Source organism: Sphaeramia orbicularis, chromosome 5, assembly GCF_902148855.1.
Source record: "Sphaeramia orbicularis chromosome 5, fSphaOr1.1, whole genome shotgun sequence".
In the NCBI taxonomy this organism is placed as follows: domain Eukaryota; kingdom Metazoa; phylum Chordata; class Actinopteri; order Kurtiformes; family Apogonidae; genus Sphaeramia; species Sphaeramia orbicularis.
Genome location: NC_043961.1, coordinates 27,147,429 through 27,169,199, shown reverse-complemented (window position 1 = coordinate 27,169,199; position 21,771 = coordinate 27,147,429). Strand labels below are relative to the sequence as shown.

At 37.9% G+C, this 21,771-nt stretch overlaps 1 protein-coding gene across 4 annotated transcripts; it reads left to right on the top strand.

Annotated features, from left to right (window-relative positions):
• Window positions 1-183: 183 nt before the first annotated feature.
• On the top strand, window positions 184-21,682 carry LOC115420072 (engulfment and cell motility protein 2). 4 transcript variants are annotated; one of them, XM_030135269.1, is made up of 23 exons: window positions 184-270; window positions 5,422-5,491; window positions 5,602-5,698; window positions 6,466-6,506; window positions 7,332-7,404; window positions 7,482-7,532; window positions 8,354-8,523; window positions 8,761-8,860; window positions 9,372-9,517; window positions 10,783-10,861; window positions 12,995-13,030; window positions 13,328-13,378; window positions 14,034-14,156; window positions 15,406-15,525; window positions 15,654-15,758; window positions 15,851-15,959; window positions 16,135-16,271; window positions 17,374-17,537; window positions 17,736-17,848; window positions 17,952-18,059; window positions 18,195-18,277; window positions 18,388-18,465; window positions 19,279-21,682. In XM_030135269.1, the coding sequence occupies exons 3-23, from the start codon at window positions 5,621-5,623 to the stop codon at window positions 19,477-19,479; spliced, it is 2,166 nt and encodes a 721-aa protein (XP_029991129.1). In that variant the 5' UTR covers window positions 184-270; window positions 5,422-5,491; window positions 5,602-5,620; the 3' UTR covers window positions 19,480-21,682. The 4 variants fall into 4 exon arrangements, with proteins under 4 accessions (XP_029991129.1, XP_029991128.1, XP_029991131.1 ...); XM_030135268.1 differs by having other exon boundaries at window positions 9,372-9,523; XM_030135271.1 differs by lacking the exon at window positions 12,995-13,030.
• Window positions 21,683-21,771: the final 89 nt, after the last annotated feature.

Sequence of the window (21,771 nt, the reverse complement as noted above, 5' to 3'; positions counted from 1 at the left end):
AAGCACATATAGTGTAATTATAGTGTATTAAAGCCATGACACCAACAAAATCAGGGATTGTGATTCGGTAAATAAATCAGTAATAACATACATTTACAGAAGCCTTTTGAAGACCTTTTCATGAAGATGTCAGTGAGGAGCCTGAACCATTTACAGACTGTGACATTTACATTGTGTCCCGCCCACAAGGCGTGGAATAGTGTCTCCTACCAAAACTATTTCACTGGAGAGAGGAGATACTGAGAGCATCATCGATGGCCCAGCTACATGGTGAGTAACTAACATTAAACCGACATTATCAGTCCGGTGGATGTTGTTTGGATGATGAAGCCGCTCAAAGTGCAGACGGTGAGCATCATGAGGACAACACCGACACACAGGCTGCATCATGACTGCAATGGAGGAGCAGACACGGACTGACCGAATAACATTAGCCGCCTTTAGACGAATAACGCTGGTACTGACTAGAATAACGAGTGAGTTTGCCGTTAACCGGGAAACAGAGGACTGGTGGAGCTGATGTCGTCGGTGTCAGCCCCTGGTTAATAACTGTTATCGACATTATCCCGAGCTGTGATTGATATCGAACACAAGGTTGAACACAGAGCCGATGCTGCACCAATCTATGAGCCTCCTCAGCCGTATGATCGACCCCTGTTCTCAGGCCTTAAACCCTCTGTTGACTTCATTTAAGGTTAGTGTAGATAGTCTAGTTATGGTGACTGGAATATGACGGAATGCTAATGTTTGGTGATGATGATAGCTGGTTAGTCATATCACGCCAAAGATGGGAGGTGATAGCCTATTTATCACCTTCATGCTAAAAGTCCGCAGTTTTATGTACATTTATATGTTTGTTTGTTTTTTCTATGGAGTAGGTAAAGAAAATTAGTTGTTTTCTCTACCAATGCAACAGTCATCTTTTATTAAGTATCTTTCCGCCAGAGGAGGCGCCACTCCGCATATTCAACTAGCCAACTAGCGTTAGCCATCCTAAAAGTTAAGGCTTTGACAGCAGGGAGTGCATCTTTTATTTCGACCAGTATAAACAAGAGCCACAAACTATGTTGTAAAAGAGAAATAAAGCGTCTGAAACATTGGTGTAGCGGTAAAAAGTGCGTGTTAGAAAGCAGGAGTGGCTATAATAATGTGTAAAATGAAGCACACACTGTGGCGTTTCTTTGAGGCTGTAGCTCCTTAGCAGTTGTTGCTACGTTACCGCCACAGCGCGTGCAGCCAAAGACCCTCTTTAATACATGCGCACAAAGACGCCAACTGGTGTCCGCTCAAAGCTCCCAGTGCACGGACCTGCACCAGCTATGTGCAACACATGTTAGATGACCGAGACATACATCAAACAAAACAAATGCAGGCTGTCATCACATGCACTGGTCATCAGTACATGTTTATTAATTAACCTCCGCTAAGTAGAACTATGCGACAAGGCCAAAAAATGTCCCCACGATAAACATTTCCCATCTGTGGATATCAGCAGTTATCACAATACATGTCAGAACATTATTTCTTTGCAGTTTAAAGACTGATTATTTTGTCCAGAATGAAAACTGGAAAAATCAGATTTTAAATTGTTTGTAAAAGACTTAAAAAGACAGGGGAAAAATGACAAAAGAAGAACCATGATGAAAAGTCAAACCGTCTTATAATCACTTTGAGCAATTGTTCAAAAAGAAAGTCTCACTTCCCTTATTTCATCTTGTTAAATGTGCATATTTTCTCACGTCTTTCTTCCTCCATGACAGTAATCTAACTGTATTCGAGTTTGTTTACTTATGGCTTGCTGATTACACTTTTTAAATTATTGTTTTTATTGTATGTTTTTAGTATTGTGTTTTAGGCATATGGTTTTAGTACTGAGTTTTTTTTTTGTGTTTTATGGAAGTTTTTATGTGGCTGGATGGCTGTCTTGTGTAACCCTCTGGCACTGCTGTCTTGGCCAGGACACTCTTGTAAAAGAGGTTTTTAATCTCAATGAGACATTTATCCTGGTTAAATTAACAAAAATAAAACAAAAGTGATTTATTTGGTCGGGACAAATACATGGTACGCAGATAAACTGAGAACAACAATCCCATGTATCATAGTATTTGTAGTGGATGATAATTTGCAAATCTCATCCCTAGAAGGGTTTTTATAGAATCAAAAAAGTAAAATGTTAAGTATGACCTGAGGACAGCAGAATATTGTAATTTTCATTAAAACAGATTACAACAGGACACCAAGAATACACATTTAGAACACATTACATTCAAAATTAGACATGGGAACAGGGTTGTTGCTAAATAAACCCGGATTTAGTGCCTCTTGAAGGTGGTGAAGTTCGTAGCAGATTCCACATCATGAGGCAGTGAGTTCAGCTCCATTCACAGAATGATGTCTGAACAAAAGATGTTTTACAGAAAGGGATTTTTCATTTCATTTGCCACATGAAGCTGCTCTGATGGATCTACTGCCACTTTGCAGTTTATTTATGTATTGACAAAGCGGCTGTGGAACAAACAAGATATTTGGGGGCTTTGGAAAATACTTTGTAGAATCTTCATTTTTAATCAAGAAAATAATTCGACACAGTCATCCACAGTGAAAACAAATCTAACGTGGCAGCCCTAAAATCATGAAATATGCAGCAAGAGGGAAACAGTGTAAAAGGAAAGCAAAACAAAACCACATCTGTAGCCCTGGTTTTGTGATTTAATGCTTTCTTTCATAACATTAAATCAAAGTAATGAATATGTGCACACTATGGGATGTTATTCACTGAAATAAAAATGATGTAAAGGTGCTTATTTGCAGTTTAAAACTTAACCTTCAGATTCAGAACATGTCTTAAACAGCAATACATTCAAAACAATCAGTATAAAATGTTTGTTGTACATTGAAATGTGTATGAATAAAATTAAGTAAAATAACAAAAAAATGAAACACGGAAACATTTCACTTGAAAGGGTAAACAAAATAAACCCTATAGACAAGAATGTTGTTATAAACATAACTAACATTCCATAAAAATGTATCACAATAATTGTTTAATGCCCATGTTTTAAGAAAACACATTCATAGCAGACATTTTTTTACATACACAAACAAAGGTACTTGGGTTCTGTAATGAAGCAGTGCCATCATCATTTTTTCACCTATGCTTTTCTGCTGTAACAAACATTTCTAGTGTGGAAAAAAGCCAATAACTACTGTAGAACATTTACTGTATAGTCATTGGTTAATTATCAGTATTGACAAATGCAAAATAGGCTTAGGTCTCTGTGGAAATTATTCCTCCTATTTTTTTTTTTTTGTACAAGAACAAACTTTTCGACAGGGAAGGTTCTCAGATCACACTGTGCTTGGAGATATGGAGGCGGTGCAGCCTAACTATGAGATGGGAGAGATGTGGGCTGAATTCTGAATTCTATTGGCAGTTTTCACTTATCTCACTTATCATTTGCAAAATCAGGCTTGAATTTGTTGTGGTTGATGTTAATCATATGATTATTGCCCACCCCTCCACCTAAATTCCCCTTCTGTGCATCATGTGAATTTAGGGCAGTGATCCTGTGCATTAAAGATGCATTAATATGCATAAAGTGCAGCTTTCTAAAGACTCATTGTGGAGACCAAGGATTTACTCTTCATTCATTCATCTTCTGAATCCGCTTTGTCATCACTAGGGTCACAGGGGGTGCTGGAGCCTATCACAGCTACTTATGGGTGAAGGTGGGGTACATTCTGGACAATTGCCAGTTCATCAAGGATCTACTATGATGGACAAATTCTGTCATCTCAAAAAAAATAAACATAGGTTGGAGAACACCTTATTTTTAGTTTCTGACTGATCAGAGAAATTCTGTCAGATGTCAAAGCCTTTGCTGATGTAAACTAGTGGGCGACTGTATTTATAGGATTGGATAAACTCTGTTGAAAACTATACTGCTGCTCTCAATAAACAAACAATGGTAGGTTTTTTGGAATTCAAATTAAATGTTGGTGCAAAATGGTTTGCTTTCACTGATACTATTTGCTGATCATTAAGATTTGTTTTCAAATGAGCAGCTGTGAGTGTTTTGTGTCCTGAAAGCACCCTGAATGGAAACAGTCCTTTGCAGTACAGTAGTGCCTTTTTCCTTTTCACCACCTTTTTCCAAAGATCAGTGACTGTTAGACAGCTTTTTACTTTCCCTTCAAGTCAGAGCAGACACAGATCGCTCTCTGTTCCCTGCTGTATTCTTCTTGCTGTTATGTTTCAAAGCAGTTTTTGCAGATAAGTCAAAGTACAGTAGTGGAAAAAAGTTTTCAGACACCCTTAAAATTTCACACAATCTTAAATAATATCATGAAATATTTGTGGAAAAATCTTTTTGCTTTTCAAAAGGTGTGGCTGTATCAGACAGGCACAAACAAATTCAAGTGATTTTTGTTGTCTGACTAGAGACCAAACTAGTCATTGTGACATCTGTAGTGTTTCCATTAATTTCCTTATGAAACTATTTTGTTTGATAATGAATCAAAAACTTTTTTTACTCTAACATTACTCTTAAGCCTGTGATCCTCATGAGGACTAAGTGATTCAGAAAATGGATGGATGGATGGATAACTCTTAAGCATCTGTGTGAAGCAGGATCAGGGTTTGGAGCTCAGAAGTCAGACCAGCAGATTACAGACTTGTGTTAATTCTTCATGATCATTTCATTTAGAGCAGCAACAACACATTACACAAGCTCTGCAAGCTGACCTATGTTAACAGTCATTAATATAACTAACCCATTGCCTATATGCTACACTCTGTATAAAATGCTACTCTTACAGATAAACAGGCCACTTAAAATTAATTCTGACAGTGATTTTATTTGTTTGTTTTTATTTAAAGACTCAACCAGTGTGATCCCTCTGGAAAGTAGATCAGTCAAATCCAAATTAGGATCAATCACCATCTAAGATCCTGAGATCATCCAGCCTGAAGTTGATGGATTAGTCCAATGATATGATAATGTAATAAGCTAGTATTATCCACTAGTGGCAGTCATGCCGAACTATATCAGTCAAGCACCACTTGAAAAGTGACAAGTCCCAGTATAAAACTGCATGTTTTCTTTTTCCACATTTAACTCAGTCAAGGCTTACAGATAGATTATTAGGAAGGTTTTGTAGGTTTTGTGGCACAAGTGGACTATGGCGTATGTACTGGCAACAGTGTGAAAAGTTGTGAGATAACAACATACAGCAGTCAAGTCCAGTTGGCAGGAGGTGTGTGTGTGCTTGTGTGTGTGGGTGGTTTTGCCAAGTTTATTGATCAGTTCACTGACAGATTCAGTTCAGGGCAGAGAAGATGCAGGGATGCCAAGCACAGAGCTTGAATGAAAACAAAGTTTTTGACTGATGTGACCAAAGTGTGAGTTTCTGTGTTCACAGGGGAGCTGACACATTGGTTTGTACAGCAGAGCTGTGAGACTGATTGACCCCTTCAATACTTCTCCATCAGGTGATGCATGAACTGAAACGAAAATCTAAAATTAAGTCAGACACTGTAAAAGCTTTATAAAAATGTTTTCTCTGTTCAAAAGAGATGAACCCTTTTTTATTCTTCTGCAGGTGCTACAATAAGACAGCCATGCCACCTCCAGCTGACATTGTGAAGGTGGCTATTGAATGGCCTGGTGCTAACGCTCAGCTGATAGAAATGGACCAGGTCTGTTCATATGTCTCATTGAATGCATTTCTGTTTTTCCTCTAAACATTCCTCACTAGCTAGGTTGCCAAAGGACAGAATGACTCACAGTTTTAATCTGTTATGAATGTAGAAGGCATGAGGAATACATGTAAAGGTTGTATATTAGATTAAATAGAAAGTAAATGTCTGCTCTTATTCAAGTAAATGTGTTTCCATCAACCTTTTAAGAGAATTTTCAGTGTGCACATAAAAGTGGAGTGGAAACACTGACAGTTCAGAAAAGGATTCAAATATCACAAATTGGTTTTTGAGGGATTTTTTTTTTAAATTTATCTCTAAATGGGATAAAGTGCATTAGAAATAGGGACAGAACATACAAGATGTTTGGACTGATGTATCTCAGCTCTCTGTAAAAGGAAGAGACAGTAATGTAAGCTGTGCAGTCTGTCCGTTGTGCTCTGTTACCAGGTTTCCATCATGTTTGTCAGGGGTGACATGTTGAGGTGTGGGTGCTCTGGTAGCTGTGGGGTGGGAGGCTTTGGACTGAGCTGTCTAAGGCTCAGCTCTCAGACCTGATATGTGTCATTCCTCATCACTTTGTGCTCATTTTCTGTTTTATCGGTACATCAAAAAAAGGCACAAAGGCATTCTCAAAAGTTGTAATGGCGCTTGTTTATTAATGGTATCTATGTTAGTCTTGATGTTCCTTGTAGGTGTTTGTGTTGTTCACTCATTCACAGTAGATTGTAAGTTTTTGGCTGATTTTTTTTCTTTTTTTTTTACAGAAAAGACCTTTGTCCTCAATAATACGTGAAGTATGTGATGGGTAAGCATTACTCCTACATTAATGATTTTATTGATTTATTATATTTATATATACATTTGCAACTGTGATTGATTAGTTATTTTGTGTTTACTGTAAGGATAACAATGTGGTGTATCTTCCATATGAACAATGTGCTGTGTTTTTGTAACTGTAGTGTGTATGACTATATATATGGAGTGAACCTCAGGTGAAATAGCAATAGCCAGTACTTACACTGGTGTTAATGGGAATTATAGGAAAGCAAATAATGAACAGCTGAAGAATAATAATAATAATAATACAGTTGTTGCAGTGTACACTTTCTGAATGTGTGTGACAGGGTTTTTTTTTCCAGAGACACAAGTGAAAGTTTAAGTGCTTCACACTGTGGGCAGAAATCAGATGGTCGATACCTTACAAAATCATTCCTTATTTGAGTTTTTTCTTTTATTTTTGTTAAAATCATACTATTTGGGCTTCACTGTTGTCGCTATTGTCTTTTTTAAAATTGTAAATTTCACTGCACCCTTATCTCTTAGTTCTCCTGTTTCTACCCACTAGCTCCATTTTTCCATTTAAAACAGAAAATTCTTTGCACTTTACTGTTAACACCCACAGAATTCTCCTCCACAATCTCTCACTTTGCCACTCGTGTAAATACAACTGCTAGAGGGAGCAATCTGACTTTCAGCAACCTTTTGTTCATGTGTACCACAGTATTCTACATTCTACATTAAACCAATTCTCCAGATCCTGCTAAAGCACAACTTTACCTTATGTTCTGCCATGGTTGTTAACTTTTAAGAAACATAATGAGTTTTGTTTTTTCTCTGTTTCCATCCTCAGCTGGTCTTTGTCTGGCTCAGAGCAGTTTGCCTTGCGTTATGCTGATGGGCCTCAGCTTTACATCACTGAGCAGGTGAGTCTCACTGCTCCTTGGTTGTGTCTTAGTTGCGTTGTAGTGGTTCTGAACTGCCTTTCTTTGTTATGTTTTAGACACGTGGGGAAATCAAGAATGGGACTATTCTTCGTCTAGCAATTTCTCCTGTAAGTCCTATTTGTTTTGTTCTGAGATATTAAACGTATCTATAAGACATAATGAGCGTTTTGTACAATGATTCACTGATACACATGATGTATTTAGGCATTTCCCCCGTTCTAATTCTTTTGTAGTGAACCGCTTTATCACACAACCATAATATGAACAGCTTCATCTTTTTTATACCTGCATCTTAGTCCATGAATGTCACAGAAACATAAAATAAATCCACTGGCCTCGTGCTTCGACTATGATGTCACTTATATATGCACATCATTGGAGGGAGCGCTGCTTTAAAAGCTAAGAGGTGCTAATGTGATTTAGTTGATAGCAGCAGCCTCCAACTCAAGTCCCTAATAATCTATGGTAATGTATTCTTTCTAATCCCACTCTGCTTCCTCACACCACAGCACCTAAAATGCCACCCAGCTCACATGGGCGTGCTTTAAAGAGTAAAAATAATATTTACTGCAGATAGGGTATACACTGATTTGGTATCTTGTCACTGTTGATTAAAGTCACATTTGCACTTAAAGACTGCTTTTTCTCAGTTTGTTTTAAGTATGTGTTATTTTGTGATAATGGATGTAAAAGTTATCGGACATAAACCTAACAATTCTCCAGTGAACATTTTAAACTGAGACACCTTTCAGTTCTGCTTGTTGGTTTGCTTTTAGGCCAGTAACAATCCTTTATGTCCAGCTTGGAGGATAAAAAAAACAACAACAACAACAACAACAACAACAACAACAGACTTTTCCTGAGTGCCATTATCTTGAGTCTTGAGTGGTTGTGAGGTGAACTGTATCTCTCTTGTCATGGCCGACAGGGTCGTGCTGCTCGTCAGCTCCTGGAGAGAATCCAGTCACATGGCATCGATGCTCGTCTGGAGGCTCTAAAAGAGCTGGCCAAGCTGTCTGCGGACCCAACCTTTGCCACAGAGTTCATCAATATGGAGGGAATTGGAACATTGGCTCGTCTTGTTGAAAGTGGCACACAGTAGGCACATTTTGGTTTTTCTGACAGATGGTTTTGAACATTGATCACAGTGTGGAATATTCTCTCTGTAGAGGCACCAACTTGTAAGCCAAGCTCTGCTTCCATTTAATGTCAGAGATGGTATTAACTATGCTTTTGCTCAGAATCTGCCTTTTAATATTTATGTTGTTATTTCTATGGACCAAATGGTCAAATTGTGTGAAAAAGGCTCTACTATATGTTCTTTGCCACGCTCAGCTTTGGAGAAATGCTGGCCTTTACTCTCACTGCCTTTCTGGAGCTGATGGATCACGGCATTGTGTCCTGGGACCTTATCTCCCTCTCCTTCATCAAACAGGTACCTCCAACACAAGAAAAACTTATTTCACTGCACCTCTCTGGAGGAAAAATCCTGATGTTTTGGACTTCAATATCAGCCTTTTCTATTTCATATACGTCTATGTAATTACTTGACCTTCCTCTCTTCCTTTCCTTCATACCGGAAATAAGTGGGTGATGTTGCCTAGCAACTCCTCTTATTATTTAGAGCTCCTTCAGTGTATATGTGACTAGTTTTCTGCTGAAAATTTTAGTTTGGCCTTGACAGTCACTCATGGGTAACTTACCGAGCTCTGTCTCTGTTGTACCTCTTCATTTATAAAGAAGAACAGTTGCTACTGAAATACTTTCAAGTGAAACTGTTGAAATGTCTGTTGATTATTGTCTTTAACTTGGAAGAATTTTGATACTAGGTTTCAATGCTTTAAAATTCAGGTAGACTGAATTGTCTCTAAGATTGTTTTCCAGACTTTGACATTGTATTTGAGGTTTCTTCATTTTTCCCCTCCTTCTCTTGTCTGCTCATGTAGATTGCGGGCTATGTGAACCAGCCCATGGTGGACGTGTCCATCCTGCAGCGCTCTCTGGCCATCCTTGAGAGCATGGTGCTCAACAGCCACAGCCTGTACCATCGAGTGGCACAGGAAATCACCGTGGGACAGCTCATCGGGCACCTGCAAGTGTGAGCACACACACACGCACAGGGGCTTTCTGCGCTCTGATATGCAGTAATATGGGGTTACTCAGGAAAGAAAATGCTGTGGAATTTATGTTTTTTATGTATGTTTGTCCTACTAAAGGGTGAGCTCAGGATGCTTTAACTAATGCCAATCAGGAGTCTTATTGCAGTGTGTTCTCATGAGTGTTAATAACTTGTTGGGTCTGCTCTCAGAAATTTCCACAAATCCCCAAAATGTAAAATTCAACCCTTTTTAAGGATTAAGCTAGTACTTTTCAAAATTTTTGGTAAAAATGTATCTACTAAATCCAGCACACTACATTTACATGCACAGTAGTTTTTTGATCTCTGATTGAAATTGAGTAAAAATAGTATGCTTTGATATTCCAAATTAAGTATGTTGCAATCATGTATTTTTGAATTAAAACATGAAATATGAAGCTGTTCTAGTTTTATGAGGATTCTCTGGACATGTATGCAGTGCATTCATTATCTGGGTCTTACTTTGGTTTTCACTACCGTTTGCCTCATGAGGCCTCTTGTTTATGGTTAGTTTATGTGTTGTACTCACAAAGATGTCCCTATGAAAAAATCATAAAAGAAAAGCAAACTAAATAGTACCATAAAAAACATTACCATTACTCAAACCAACTAGCCAGCAGCTTGTAAGGCTGGTCGAGACATGGATAACTGAAAGAAAACTACACATTGCTATCCGGAAGAAGAAGCAGTCCAACAAGTTTTCCATCAGGAAAAAAAATCTAACCAGTAAAAAGCTTAATAGGAATATTGTCATTTTTGTTAAACTATTGAGCATGTAAATGTAGTTAATGCCCTCTTTGCAGCAATTTGTTCCCACTGAAGATGCAAATCAGATCACAAAGAAGCACTGTAGTTTTCCAAATGTTACTCAAGCTTAAGGAAATAGCATTTTCAGGGAGTGCTTTCAGCAGCACTTTAACTGAATTTGTGAATTTTTAAAGCTGCAGGGTGATGTCTGCTGGGTTAACTCACAATAAACTACAGTGACTGTTCATGCCATTAAAGCTCATTGTCTCTTTGTAGGATTTGTTAACATACAAAATGAAAATAAGAGACTATGTTACTGACCAATCTGCAAAACTGATGGCATGAAAGCAAGATTTAAAAATTCCTGCAGCTGCCCATAGAAATAAGAGTGATGAGATGGGTTTGGATGAGTTTGAAGATTTGTGGAGCATGATGCTTCTAACTGGTTGTTATGTTACTTGCTGTTCCTCCAGGTCAAACCAGGAAATTCAGACCTATGCCATTGCCCTCATCAATGCGTTGTTCTTGAAGGCACCAGAGGACAGACGGCAGGTCAGTGAACAGCATTCAGCACCCTGAGCTGTATTAGTTAAGACTGAATAGGCATGATAGAATACTAATAATGTCCCATTCAGCCTAAGCAAAGTCTCCCAAACTTAGTTGACTGACATTTATTCATAATAGCTGAATGTTTGGTAAAGATTTTGTGTCTCTGTTGCTGCGAATGAAGCAGCAGTAGGATAGTTACTAGAGCTAATCTCATGAATAGATGTCTGTCTGCCAGCTGTCATGCTGTGGTTTGTGTGTGACATTTGTTACTGTAATGACACACGCACTCAAAATAGTACCTGGTTTCCTTTGAAGTTTTACACATTTGTTATGCGGATTTCAGAAGAGCATAGTGATCCAGGCGAAACTGAAGGATGACTGTGTTAAAAAAATACAGGACACAAATAAGACCTGACATGTATCAGATTTATTTTTATCCAAATGTCAACAAAAAGAGCTCTCTCTTGTGAAAGTCAAATTGGACTCAGTTCCAGTCAACTGTATATCACAGACTTTACAGTGTGAGAGAGAGTGGAAGACAGTGTGATAAAAATAGTCTAAAATGAGGGTTGTGTGGAGAACTGAACAAATGTGATAAATCTAAATATTTGTTTTGCAAAATGTGGCAATGAAGGCTGACAGAAACAAGCTCTTCATTTAGTGTCATGAAATGTCTCCTGTTTTCTTTCAGTTTAATTGAACAGATGTAGAAACATTTACTTTAATTCTGAGTTATCTTTTTAGCACAAATGTGAAAAACACCTTTTTGGTTGTCTAGTCTGGTACATTACCGATTGCTGTCTTAGAGTCTCATTTATCTGCCCGGTGTTCGCTCTGCAGTGACAACTTCTCTCCCTGCTCACACAGTGAACTAACACACTGCAGAGTTTTGTCATTTTTATCCACGCACTGTCTCGTCTGTGTGTGTAGGGTATGTTGTTCCATGTTGCACTTCCCTAAATTGGATTTGTGGCTTATGTGAAATGTGATTTTATTTTTAATTTTTTTTTTTTTTTTTTCAGATTTTCTCCGTAGAAAAATGTTAAATGTATTCTGCAACTCTATACCAGAACTGAAAAGTGATATTTTAAGAACTGAACTGGTAGAATATGAACAGTTGAAACTCAGTAATTGTTTTACGTGTTATTTAGAAAGAAAAAGATGAATATGAGTATGAATAATATACTGTATTATTAAGTATAATCTAACAAAAAGGCCAGTAAATAGCAAACTCATGCTCTTTTCAGCTCCTTCAATTTCTTTATATGTTAATAAAATGAGTGAATTGAGTGAGGTCTCTATAGGTCTGTCAGGTCAGTATTCATTGTATTCAAGCTTTGTCTGACTGTGACTCATTCACACTGTAGAGGGCCATTTATCAGTGAATTTAAGCACAAGTCTAAATGTCATATCTTACTTTAATTCCACTTTTGACTTTAAATTAATCTTCATTATGGAAAGTACTAATGGAAAATGTGTGCAGTCACCGCCAGCTGCTGTTGTTGACCACTGGAGGGCGAGCTGAGTCACTTTTACTGAGATGAATACTCCAGAGACATACGGTACATAGGGAGTGCGACCGGCTCCGTTGACTAATTAGCAGCTCTAGTAAATGCCAGTTTAAAGCTCATTAAAAAATCATGTGTAGTTACTCTTTGAAGTTGTTTTTCTCACCCTTACGTAGTTTTCATTGTTAAAAGAAATGTCTTACAAACACTTAAAATCAGGCAGCACTTCTGGCTCATACACTACCTAAATCCTGCTTGATTAAGATTTTTTCACACTCAATTTTTTCTCCTTTTTTTATACTGTTGGACATATTAAGAGAACAAAGATGACAGAGACTGCCACATTCTCACCATGAGTTTTACAGTAATAAACAATGACAGTGATGTGCAGTGATGACCTCTAAGCCTCAGTTATAATATCACACTTTCCTAAAAATGACAAGGTGTGTTGCTGCATGTTGGTTTCAAAGACAACGACTACTCTGTTCTATTATCTGACATTATGGTTGTTTCATGTTGTTTTTCACTGCATGCTGTGTCAGTGATGTATCTCTATATCCATGTGTGTATACTCTTTGTTTCCATTACCGTTACACCCACGTCCCTCCTCCCTCCCTACAACCCTTAGGAGGAGTATACTAACCCACTGGAGCAGCACCTCACTGTGAGTATGCCTCCCTGAGCATCTCATTCCATCCTCTCCACCCTACAGCCCTTCTCCTCTTCTCTTCAGTTATTTCTGTGTCATTGAAATCCACTGTGTTATTCCTGTGAATTAAGATAGAACCTTAGCATGTTGCAGCAGCAGACAGACTGCTTGGTAGTAGGTGTGAAGACCATAAAGTTGGAAATCAAGACTACTGTTAGAAATGTACCCTTAGAGTCATTTAATCGTCTCTATGTACTGCTTTGCTGTGTAGTAAAACATGATGGACTGTTGTTTCTTTGTCCTTACCCTCAGGAAATGGCGAGCACTCTGGCCCAGAAACACCTGCGATCCATCATCCTTAACGTGAGTCTGAAACACTATCAGATACTCTACTCTAACTGGCTTTCATGTGAGTGTTACAGGAAATATCTAAGTGCAAACACAACATTTGGGCAGTTACTCCCATTTTCTCCAAACTGGATTAGACCCTAGAATTTGTGTTGAAATTAAAAGTAGTGGTGTTTGACACAGGTTAGTATAAAAATATTGGCAAAATACTTCAGGCCAGTTTTCTGAGAGACTGTCCAGCTTTGGGTTTAGTGGTTGTTGGTGGTTAAACTTTCATCCCAGGGACCAGCAGTTGAGGAAGTGGAAAGATTTACTCACTAGAAGCGTTTTGACACAGAACCAGCAAATACGTGATGGCGTGAAGTCCATGAAGTGGAACAAAATGTGCTCTGAAAATGATTCCTTTTGGCATCAGCTTGTCGAGAAGTGTCTGACTGAACTGGCTGCAAATGTCAGAGAGACAGACTTTAGAGTCCTGCTTCAGGGAGAAAGAATTAATGAATGCTGTTTATCTGCTATTTAGTGATGGTTTTCATTTATTGTCTTTGTTGCACTGAATCTTTGATTCGTTGGGGATTAATTTTATGTTGTGTAATTTGATGTTGTATTTAAACACAAACGATAACTTGCTTTGAAGTGCTGCAGTTCATTTATTTATTTATTTTTACAGCATGTTATTAGGGGAAACCGACCAATCAAAGCAGAGATGGCACATCAGCTATATGTGCTGCAGGTGTTGACCTTTAACCTTTTGGAAGAACGAATGATGACCAAGATGGACCCCAATGACCAGGTATGGTCATTAATTTTTTAATGAAGATTTTTACAATGGCTTGAAATTATATTGTTAAATGAGCATCATCATTATTAATGATGCTCAATAGTTTTATTATTATTATTATTATTATTATTATTATTATTATTATTATTATTATTATTATTATTAATAATATTAATAATAATAATAATAAAAAAAAAAAATGTGTTTCCAAAGTGAAAATTTTTTAAAACTCTGGTGTGGACGGGAAAAACAGAGAAATTATAAAACAATGGTGTCCTACCCCATTTTGGGGTGGATTGGCGTCATTTCAAAATTCACATAATGTAAACAATACACTTTGACAGCATGAACCAACACAAAGTAACTTTATAGATAGTTTATAAATTAACGTATGCTGCTCATCTTCATGACAGATTAAAGCCTCTGAGTCCAGTGTTGTTCATAATGTTCACAGTTTGAAGTCCAACAGACAGGGATTTGTCTGGACTTTAGTACAGAAGTGTAGTTGCTTTTTTTAATGTTGTATGGAGATATTTTATAAAATGAAGGTTGTTTGGACAGAATTCGTTTTAAAAATGGAGAAGGACAATATCCATGTTAGTGTGGAGAGGGCATGTAAATCTACCGTCAATCAAAAGCATCTACTGGTCTAAACTGCTGATTCATTAATCCTCCCAATACATGTAAATAATTGGTGTAAATGCAGTTTGTCCTCTTTTCATGACCCATTTGGACGTTCAGAGGCTCCATAGTTGATGTGCAAACACCATCATCTTCTACAACATTGATTCACCAGTAAACCCATGGAGTTGGATCAATGACAGTTGATGGAGACACTTAGTTTATGTCCAGTTAATTTTACTTTAATGTACTGAAAAAGTCACCTTTTCTTTCGTTTTTTTCTGTTTTGATACAATAACCTTTGAATGTACTCTGAGCTTTTATGAACATCAACATGATCAGTCAATTAAACATAGGAAAATAGTTGATTTTCACTGGAAAAGTGCAAAATTCAGAGGATAATATTATTGTAAATGGTGATAAGTCACTTAGGAAAGGTTAAAGAGAGAGAAAAATTAATTTGGGAACTGCCACAAAAGTCAGACTTGGTCCTTATGGGTAAAAGACGGTTGTGTGCAGCAAATTTTAATGAAGCAGACAGGAAACAAAAAGCCAAACAAATTGAGTATGCTCCTCCTGTGTTTAGTGTGGTATGTTTTATGTTGAAATGAATCTAATATGTGGGCTTTCTGTGGCTCAGGCTCAGAGAGACATCATATTTGAGCTGCGAAGGATCGCCTTCGATGGAGAAAATGACCCGACTGGTACAGAAAAGAGGAAGGCCATGTACACCAAGGATTACAAGATGTTGGGTTTTACTGTGAGTCTCCTCTTTCAGTTCCCTCTCACTGAAAAGGATCTTTGTGAAATTTTGAAATGAAAAAAATTCCTACTGAAATATTGAAAATATTCACTGCTTTATGGCTTTGTTTTCTTTTTTGAACACAGAACCATGTTAACCCAGCCATGGACTTTACTCAGACTCCTCCAGGGATGTTGGCACTGGATAACATGTTATACCTCGCCAAGGTTCACCAGGACACGTACATCAGGGTTAGTTTTGCCCTCAGGCTGGACTTTGCTCAACTGACAGAGGTGGAGAATTCATCCATATCTAACATGTACATGGTTTTTACTCATGACAGATTGTCCTGGAGAACAGCAGCCGTGAGGACAAGCATGAATGTCCTTTTGGCAGGTGTGCCATCGAACTCACTCGAATGCTGTGTGAAATACTCCAGGTTGGAGAATTACGTAAGTAAAATTATATTCAGCAAACAAAACAAAGTATAAGTAAGTATAATCCTATTTTTTTTGTAAAATGGGACTAATACATGGCACCTGTGTGAGAGAGGACAACGTGTCAATCACAACAGTTTTTAATATTGTCTTATTGCATTTTAGTGTAAAAATCTTCTCTTTTTTGCAGCTAATGAGGGCTGCAATGACTACCACCCTATGTTCTTCACACATGATCGAGCCTGGGAGGAGTTCTTCTGTGTCTGCATCCAGTTACTTAATAAAACCTGGAAGGAGATGAGAGCAACAGCAGAGGACTTCAACAAGGTCTGAGACTGAAGTAACGTCACTGATGTAAATCTACCTGAGGTGACTCAGGCAGAAATCATGTTTATAGATGAGGCAGTGTATTAGTACTGCTAATAAAACTTTAATACACTGATTTACCAGTTCATTCTCATGAAATATCACACAGTAACATTAAATGTTAAAGGGATCGTCAGGTGACCAAATCAAACAAGACTTTATCATAAAATTACACTTTTCTTGGATTATAGCCGGAAAGTTTTGATATAATGTAAGATCATGTGTCAACAAAATATATGACACATTTTAACACAAGAATGTTTTTAAAGAATAGTTTTATTACTGCCAAATGGTCATTCCTTTTGATTTACACTGTTGTAAACCTCACGGATCAACAGAAAAAAGTGAATTTGCCAAAGGAATGATGTCCAAACCACTGACCACAAATTGTTCAACATGGAATAATTTAAGCGTTAAAAGGTGAGCAGACTGTTATTAGGTGCTGCAAGTAAAGGCTATTTGGTCATTAAAAACGAATAAGTTATGTAACACATTTAACTCATCATTTAGCTGTTGGTTGTTGATACTGATTGATTGTCATGACCCATCATCTGTCTAGACAGGTTGCTGTGTGATTGCATGCAATTACAGGCTTTGTAGTCACAGTTCCAAACTTTGATCAGTGCTGCTGCTGTTGGACTCTTCTTTTGTGTGTGACTGAGCCACTAACTGGAGCAGACAGCTGAAGGGACTTTGGTTTATAAATAATACATGACAATTACATTCTTAACGCTGTTTCTATTGAAAGTACTTTGTCCTGACGAACACGTTCACTACGTGGGGGACATTTAATGAAATGAACAAGAATACCTGACATCATTTAGTATATATTTTCAATATTGATAGCGCTCTCAGTGGAACGACTTCCTCAATGGGACAATAATAGTGCTGTGAATTACAGCGTTACTCATGGTTCATTAAAAACGTTCACGTATATACCTGTGACAGCAACAGCTTTAGCTCTGCCAGCTGAAGACAGCACCTCAGCTTTTGATATGTATCATGTTTTATTCCACCTCGTCTCACATTGACATATTTTTTGTGTTGTCAAACTGTGTTTCAGGTGATGCAGGTTGTCCGTGAGCAGATCACCCGGGCTTTGGCAATGAAACCGTCATCTTTAGACCAGCTGAAGAACAAACTTCGAGGCCTCAACTATTCAGAGATTCTGCGTTTACGTCAGTCAGAACGGATGAGTCAGGATGACTTCCAATCTCCCCCAATCATGTCAGTCTGAGTTGAAACATCTCTGATTCTGCTGGTCTTCTTTTAGTCCTTTTAGACCTTTTTAATGCTTCTGGGCATGCAGAGTCTGACCTTGCTCTCACTCCTTCTATGTTTCTACAGTTGTTGTAAATGATTTAGTGCTTTACACAATACTTACCTATGATTGTTGTTGGGTTTTGTTGTTGGGTTTTGCTGCAGTGAGCTTCGGGAGAGGATTCAGCCTGAGATCCTGGAGCTCATCAAGCAGCAACGCCTCAACAGGCTGTGTGAGGGGAGCTGTTTCCGTAAACTGGGGAACCGCCGAAGGCAAGGTATGTACAACACCAATACAATTACATTGCTCTTCTACTGAAGTGAGTACTGCTGCCGCTTTTGATTACCGACTGAGCATTGTATTCCTCGCCTCCTTTCTAGAGAAGTTTTGGTTCTGCCGGCTCTCCCTCAATCACAAAGTGCTGCACTATGGGGACTTGGATGAGTCACCTCAGGGTGAAGTGCCTTTTGAGCTTCTCAGTGACAAGAGTAAGACATTCAGAAGCACCTATTTCTCCAATAGAATCTATAATACACACCCCAGGACTTTCTCAATAGCAGGCAATACTGAATCAGCTGGTAGGATGGCAAATTATTTAGTTGTTTCTTTTTTACTCTTCACAGTCCCCGTCTCGGATATCAAGTCTGTGGTGACCGGGAAGGATTGTCCTCATATGAAAGAGAAAAGTGCTCTGAAACAAAACAAGGTACTGTCATCTCCGCTTGCTTTTACTGTCAACCCCATCAGTCTTGGTGATACTTTACTGTCATCAGATGCAGAAATCACATGTTTTTTTGATTTGTGTGATTCTTTTAGGAGGTGCTGGAGTTGGCCTTCTCTGTCCTTTATGATCCTGATGAGACACTCAATTTTGTTGCTCCCAACAAATACGAGGTAACTCAACACATCTTTAGCTGTAATACTCTTATATCATGAGCGCTGACATTCCACTGGTGTGATTGGCTGCTCTGTACAGATTTCTAGTCTTACGATTTAGTAACTGGCAGAAATCAGAGGACAAACATCAGAATGTGAAAATAAACGCCCTCTTGCCTTAAGTAGACTGCAGATATGATAAGATTATGCAGTAGTGAAGCCAAAATATTTTGGGTAGAAGAGCTTCCATCTTGTTTTCCTCTCATGCGTTATCTTTGTATCAAAATCCCCCCCTAGCTACACAAAAAGAATGACAGTGTCAGAGGTTTTGGCAAAGATATTTTTTCAATTTGCTGTTTTTCTTTTTCAGAATGTGAATCATTTTATTTCCACTGCAAATACTTTACCAACACAACTTTCCTTCCGTCACTACTACTGTTGCCACCTTCAACTTGGTGCTGTCCAAGACAAGAATAATTAGTTTAAAGAAAAACAAACTAGCCGGACAATCCAGAATTTTTTTTAGTGCCAGATAGTGCCATGTGTTTCTCTGGAGATTAGTTTGGGTACGAGAGAGCATCCCCTCTGTGAAAATACCTGTGATTGGTCTACATTTTCTAAAACGTGAACAGAGTGAATAGGTGCAGATGTCTGGTTTAGTGTCAGACCGCTTGAGTTACATGACGCTGAAAAGGTTATTATCAAACCTTTACTCAGTGATGATGAAAAGTGCTGTCAGTTCAGGATGTCCATATTTGATCAAAAACATACTGTTCCTTTCATTTATCCACCTTTACATGTTTTTCTGTTTGTTTGTGTGTTTATGAGCAGTATTGCATCTGGACTGATGGACTGTGTGCGCTGCTGGGCAGAGAGATGGGCAGTGACCTGACGCGCAGCGACCTAGATACTCTCATCAGCATGGAGATGAAACTCCGCCTTCTCGACCTTGAGAACATCACCATCCCAGAAGCCCCGCCCCCTGTACCTAAGGAGCCCAGCTCGTACAATTTCACTTACAACTACAGCTGAGATGTGTGTATGTGTGAGTTTGTAATGCATGTGTGTGTTTGTCGAGGATGAGTAATGCTCAGACGTTTGATGAATTTTGCTGTAAATGTGGGCAAGGCTATTAAGATTTTTTTTTCTTCTTTTACTTTTCAGAACTTTAGAGACTTCTCTCTTTCCAACTTTGTTTATTGCTTCACAGAGGTCAGAGGTTATTACCAAACGTTGCTCCTGCAGCTGGTATGACTCAGTAAATCTAATTTATTGGAACAGCCAAGAAATCTGCAAATTAGTCTTTACATTAAAACACTTTAGTCAAATTATGAATTGATGGATCATTTAAGGTCTGCATGTGGTCTCCATGGTAACAGAGAATGAAGCACTATCATTTCAGCTTTAACATTGTGTTCACATGGACACTGTATCTCTCCTCATGATGAACATTCAGTGAAATATTCAGAGAGGGCTTTGTAAAGTCAGTTTACAGAATTGGCCTGTTTTTAATGTAAGTCCTTGGTCCATTGGTTTAGTTTTGCTCTATCATGTGAATCATACTGAAGTGCAAGGCTACAACTAGTACTAGGCTTTGTGATCTGTGATATAACTCCTAATTTTGATTGCTTGATGATGAGATGTCAGAACAAAGTCAAGTGAGAGCATGAGATTCAATAAAAGTATCATGGGATTTTTTGGCATTTTTTTCCCATCTATTTTTGCCAGTTTTCTGTGGTTGAGTAATAGATTGATCAGTCAGTCATTCCAGTGCTGCAGAAGTGTGTATATCCATCAAGCCTTCTCTTTATTCAAACTTCATGCCTCTTCAGATTGTTTGGCTTAATTCTCTGCCTTTTACTTCTTTTCATAGTCTGTTACACAGTGTGAGTAAATATATCCACGGGATAGAGGAAATTTTGCACGTAAGTGAAGTGTGAAAATTGGTAAAGATGTCCTTGCCTACCATATGTGTCTTTGAATGTGTGCTTGTGTGGGTGTGGGGGAGCTATCTTTGAATGCAACATAATCTCATTGTTTCAGAAGCATGCTGCTCACGGAAGTCGAGGTCGAACACATTGAACGAAATGTTAAAAATGGCATAGTCACTGCCTTTACTTACCAGACAGACACTCAATCATAGTGACAAGTTACAGCTGCTTTTTCTTCACTAAGGCATTTCGTGGAAACTAAGTGTGAGCATTTCATGGCCCCTTTGTGTGAAGCAATTTGCAGTTTTGGGGCTTAATTTCTGATTTGTTAACATACTGTGCGGATGAAAGAAAAGAGCAGCTCCAACTGACCTGTTTTAGATGGCATAAATTGAAGCCTGTTAACAGACAGTAGAGTGACACGGCTGTGGGTTTTTTGGAACATGTAGTGCCACTTGAGCATACAGTATGTGTGCTTTGTACAGTGATATAAACTACAGTACTATTGCTTGATGTCATTTTCTTATTTCCACAGTGTTATATGCTCTAAAACTTTTTGTGCCACTTTAATGTCCTGTCAACTTCTAATTCAGTACTAATCACTGCTCACATTTGTTTATGCAGAATAGAATTATATTTTTGTAAATGATTGTACAATTTTACCATCTGTGAGAAAACTGAAACTAACATTTTCACTTTGCCTGAGTCCGTACACGATATTCAGCAAGCTAATTACTGTGGGAAGAACATTTTGCATAATGTTTTCAGTCTTCACTTTTTTTTTAATGTTGCCACTAAGCACTTATTATCTGCTTAGGTTTAGGAATGACACTTGTTCCAGCACCTATCGATGATGTCAGTGTTAATGTATCTTATACTGCTGATGGAACTGTTTGAAACACTGTTTGTGAAAAGGATTATATTTGACACGTGTTTTTTTTTTTTCTAATGATCTTCTGTTTTGGTTGTTTTAACTGCGTATTAAATCGTTTTATAATCCAATGAGTCATTAAACCCTAAAGCTGCAGCTAAAATACAGTATATCACTGATTAAGGATTGTTGTATTGGATGTACTAACAGGTATGACTTGAAGTTTTAGCATCTGGTACTCTTTTACATGACTTGCTAAAGTATTTATTTACACCTGCTAGTGATGGTAAAGAATGACATGTTGTTAGTTGAGAAGTAACAACATTAAATTTAAATATGGTATTCATATAGACCATTGTATGTATATACAGTATTGTGTTGCCTTATTGAAGAAAATGTATTATGTTTTGTGTGAATAAAAAGTCTAACTACAGTAGTGTTGGAATACTGTTTTTACTGGCAAATACTTATATTTTTTTTTACGTTTTCAACGTAAGACAGTTTGATTGAGCGGCATACATA

Excerpts from the sequence above, each read along its gene's own strand:
- LOC115420072 (XM_030135268.1), top strand. The coding sequence starts at position 5,621 with ATGCCACCTCCAGCTGACATTGTGAAGGTGGCTATTGAATGGCCTGGT. Across the intron at positions 8,861-9,371 it reads CCCTCTCCTTCATCAAACAG|ATTGCGGGCTATGTGAACCA; the intron begins GTACCTCCAACA and ends CTGCTCATGTAG. Across the intron at positions 16,272-17,373 it reads CAGCAGAGGACTTCAACAAG|GTGATGCAGGTTGTCCGTGA; the intron begins GTCTGAGACTGA and ends ACTGTGTTTCAG.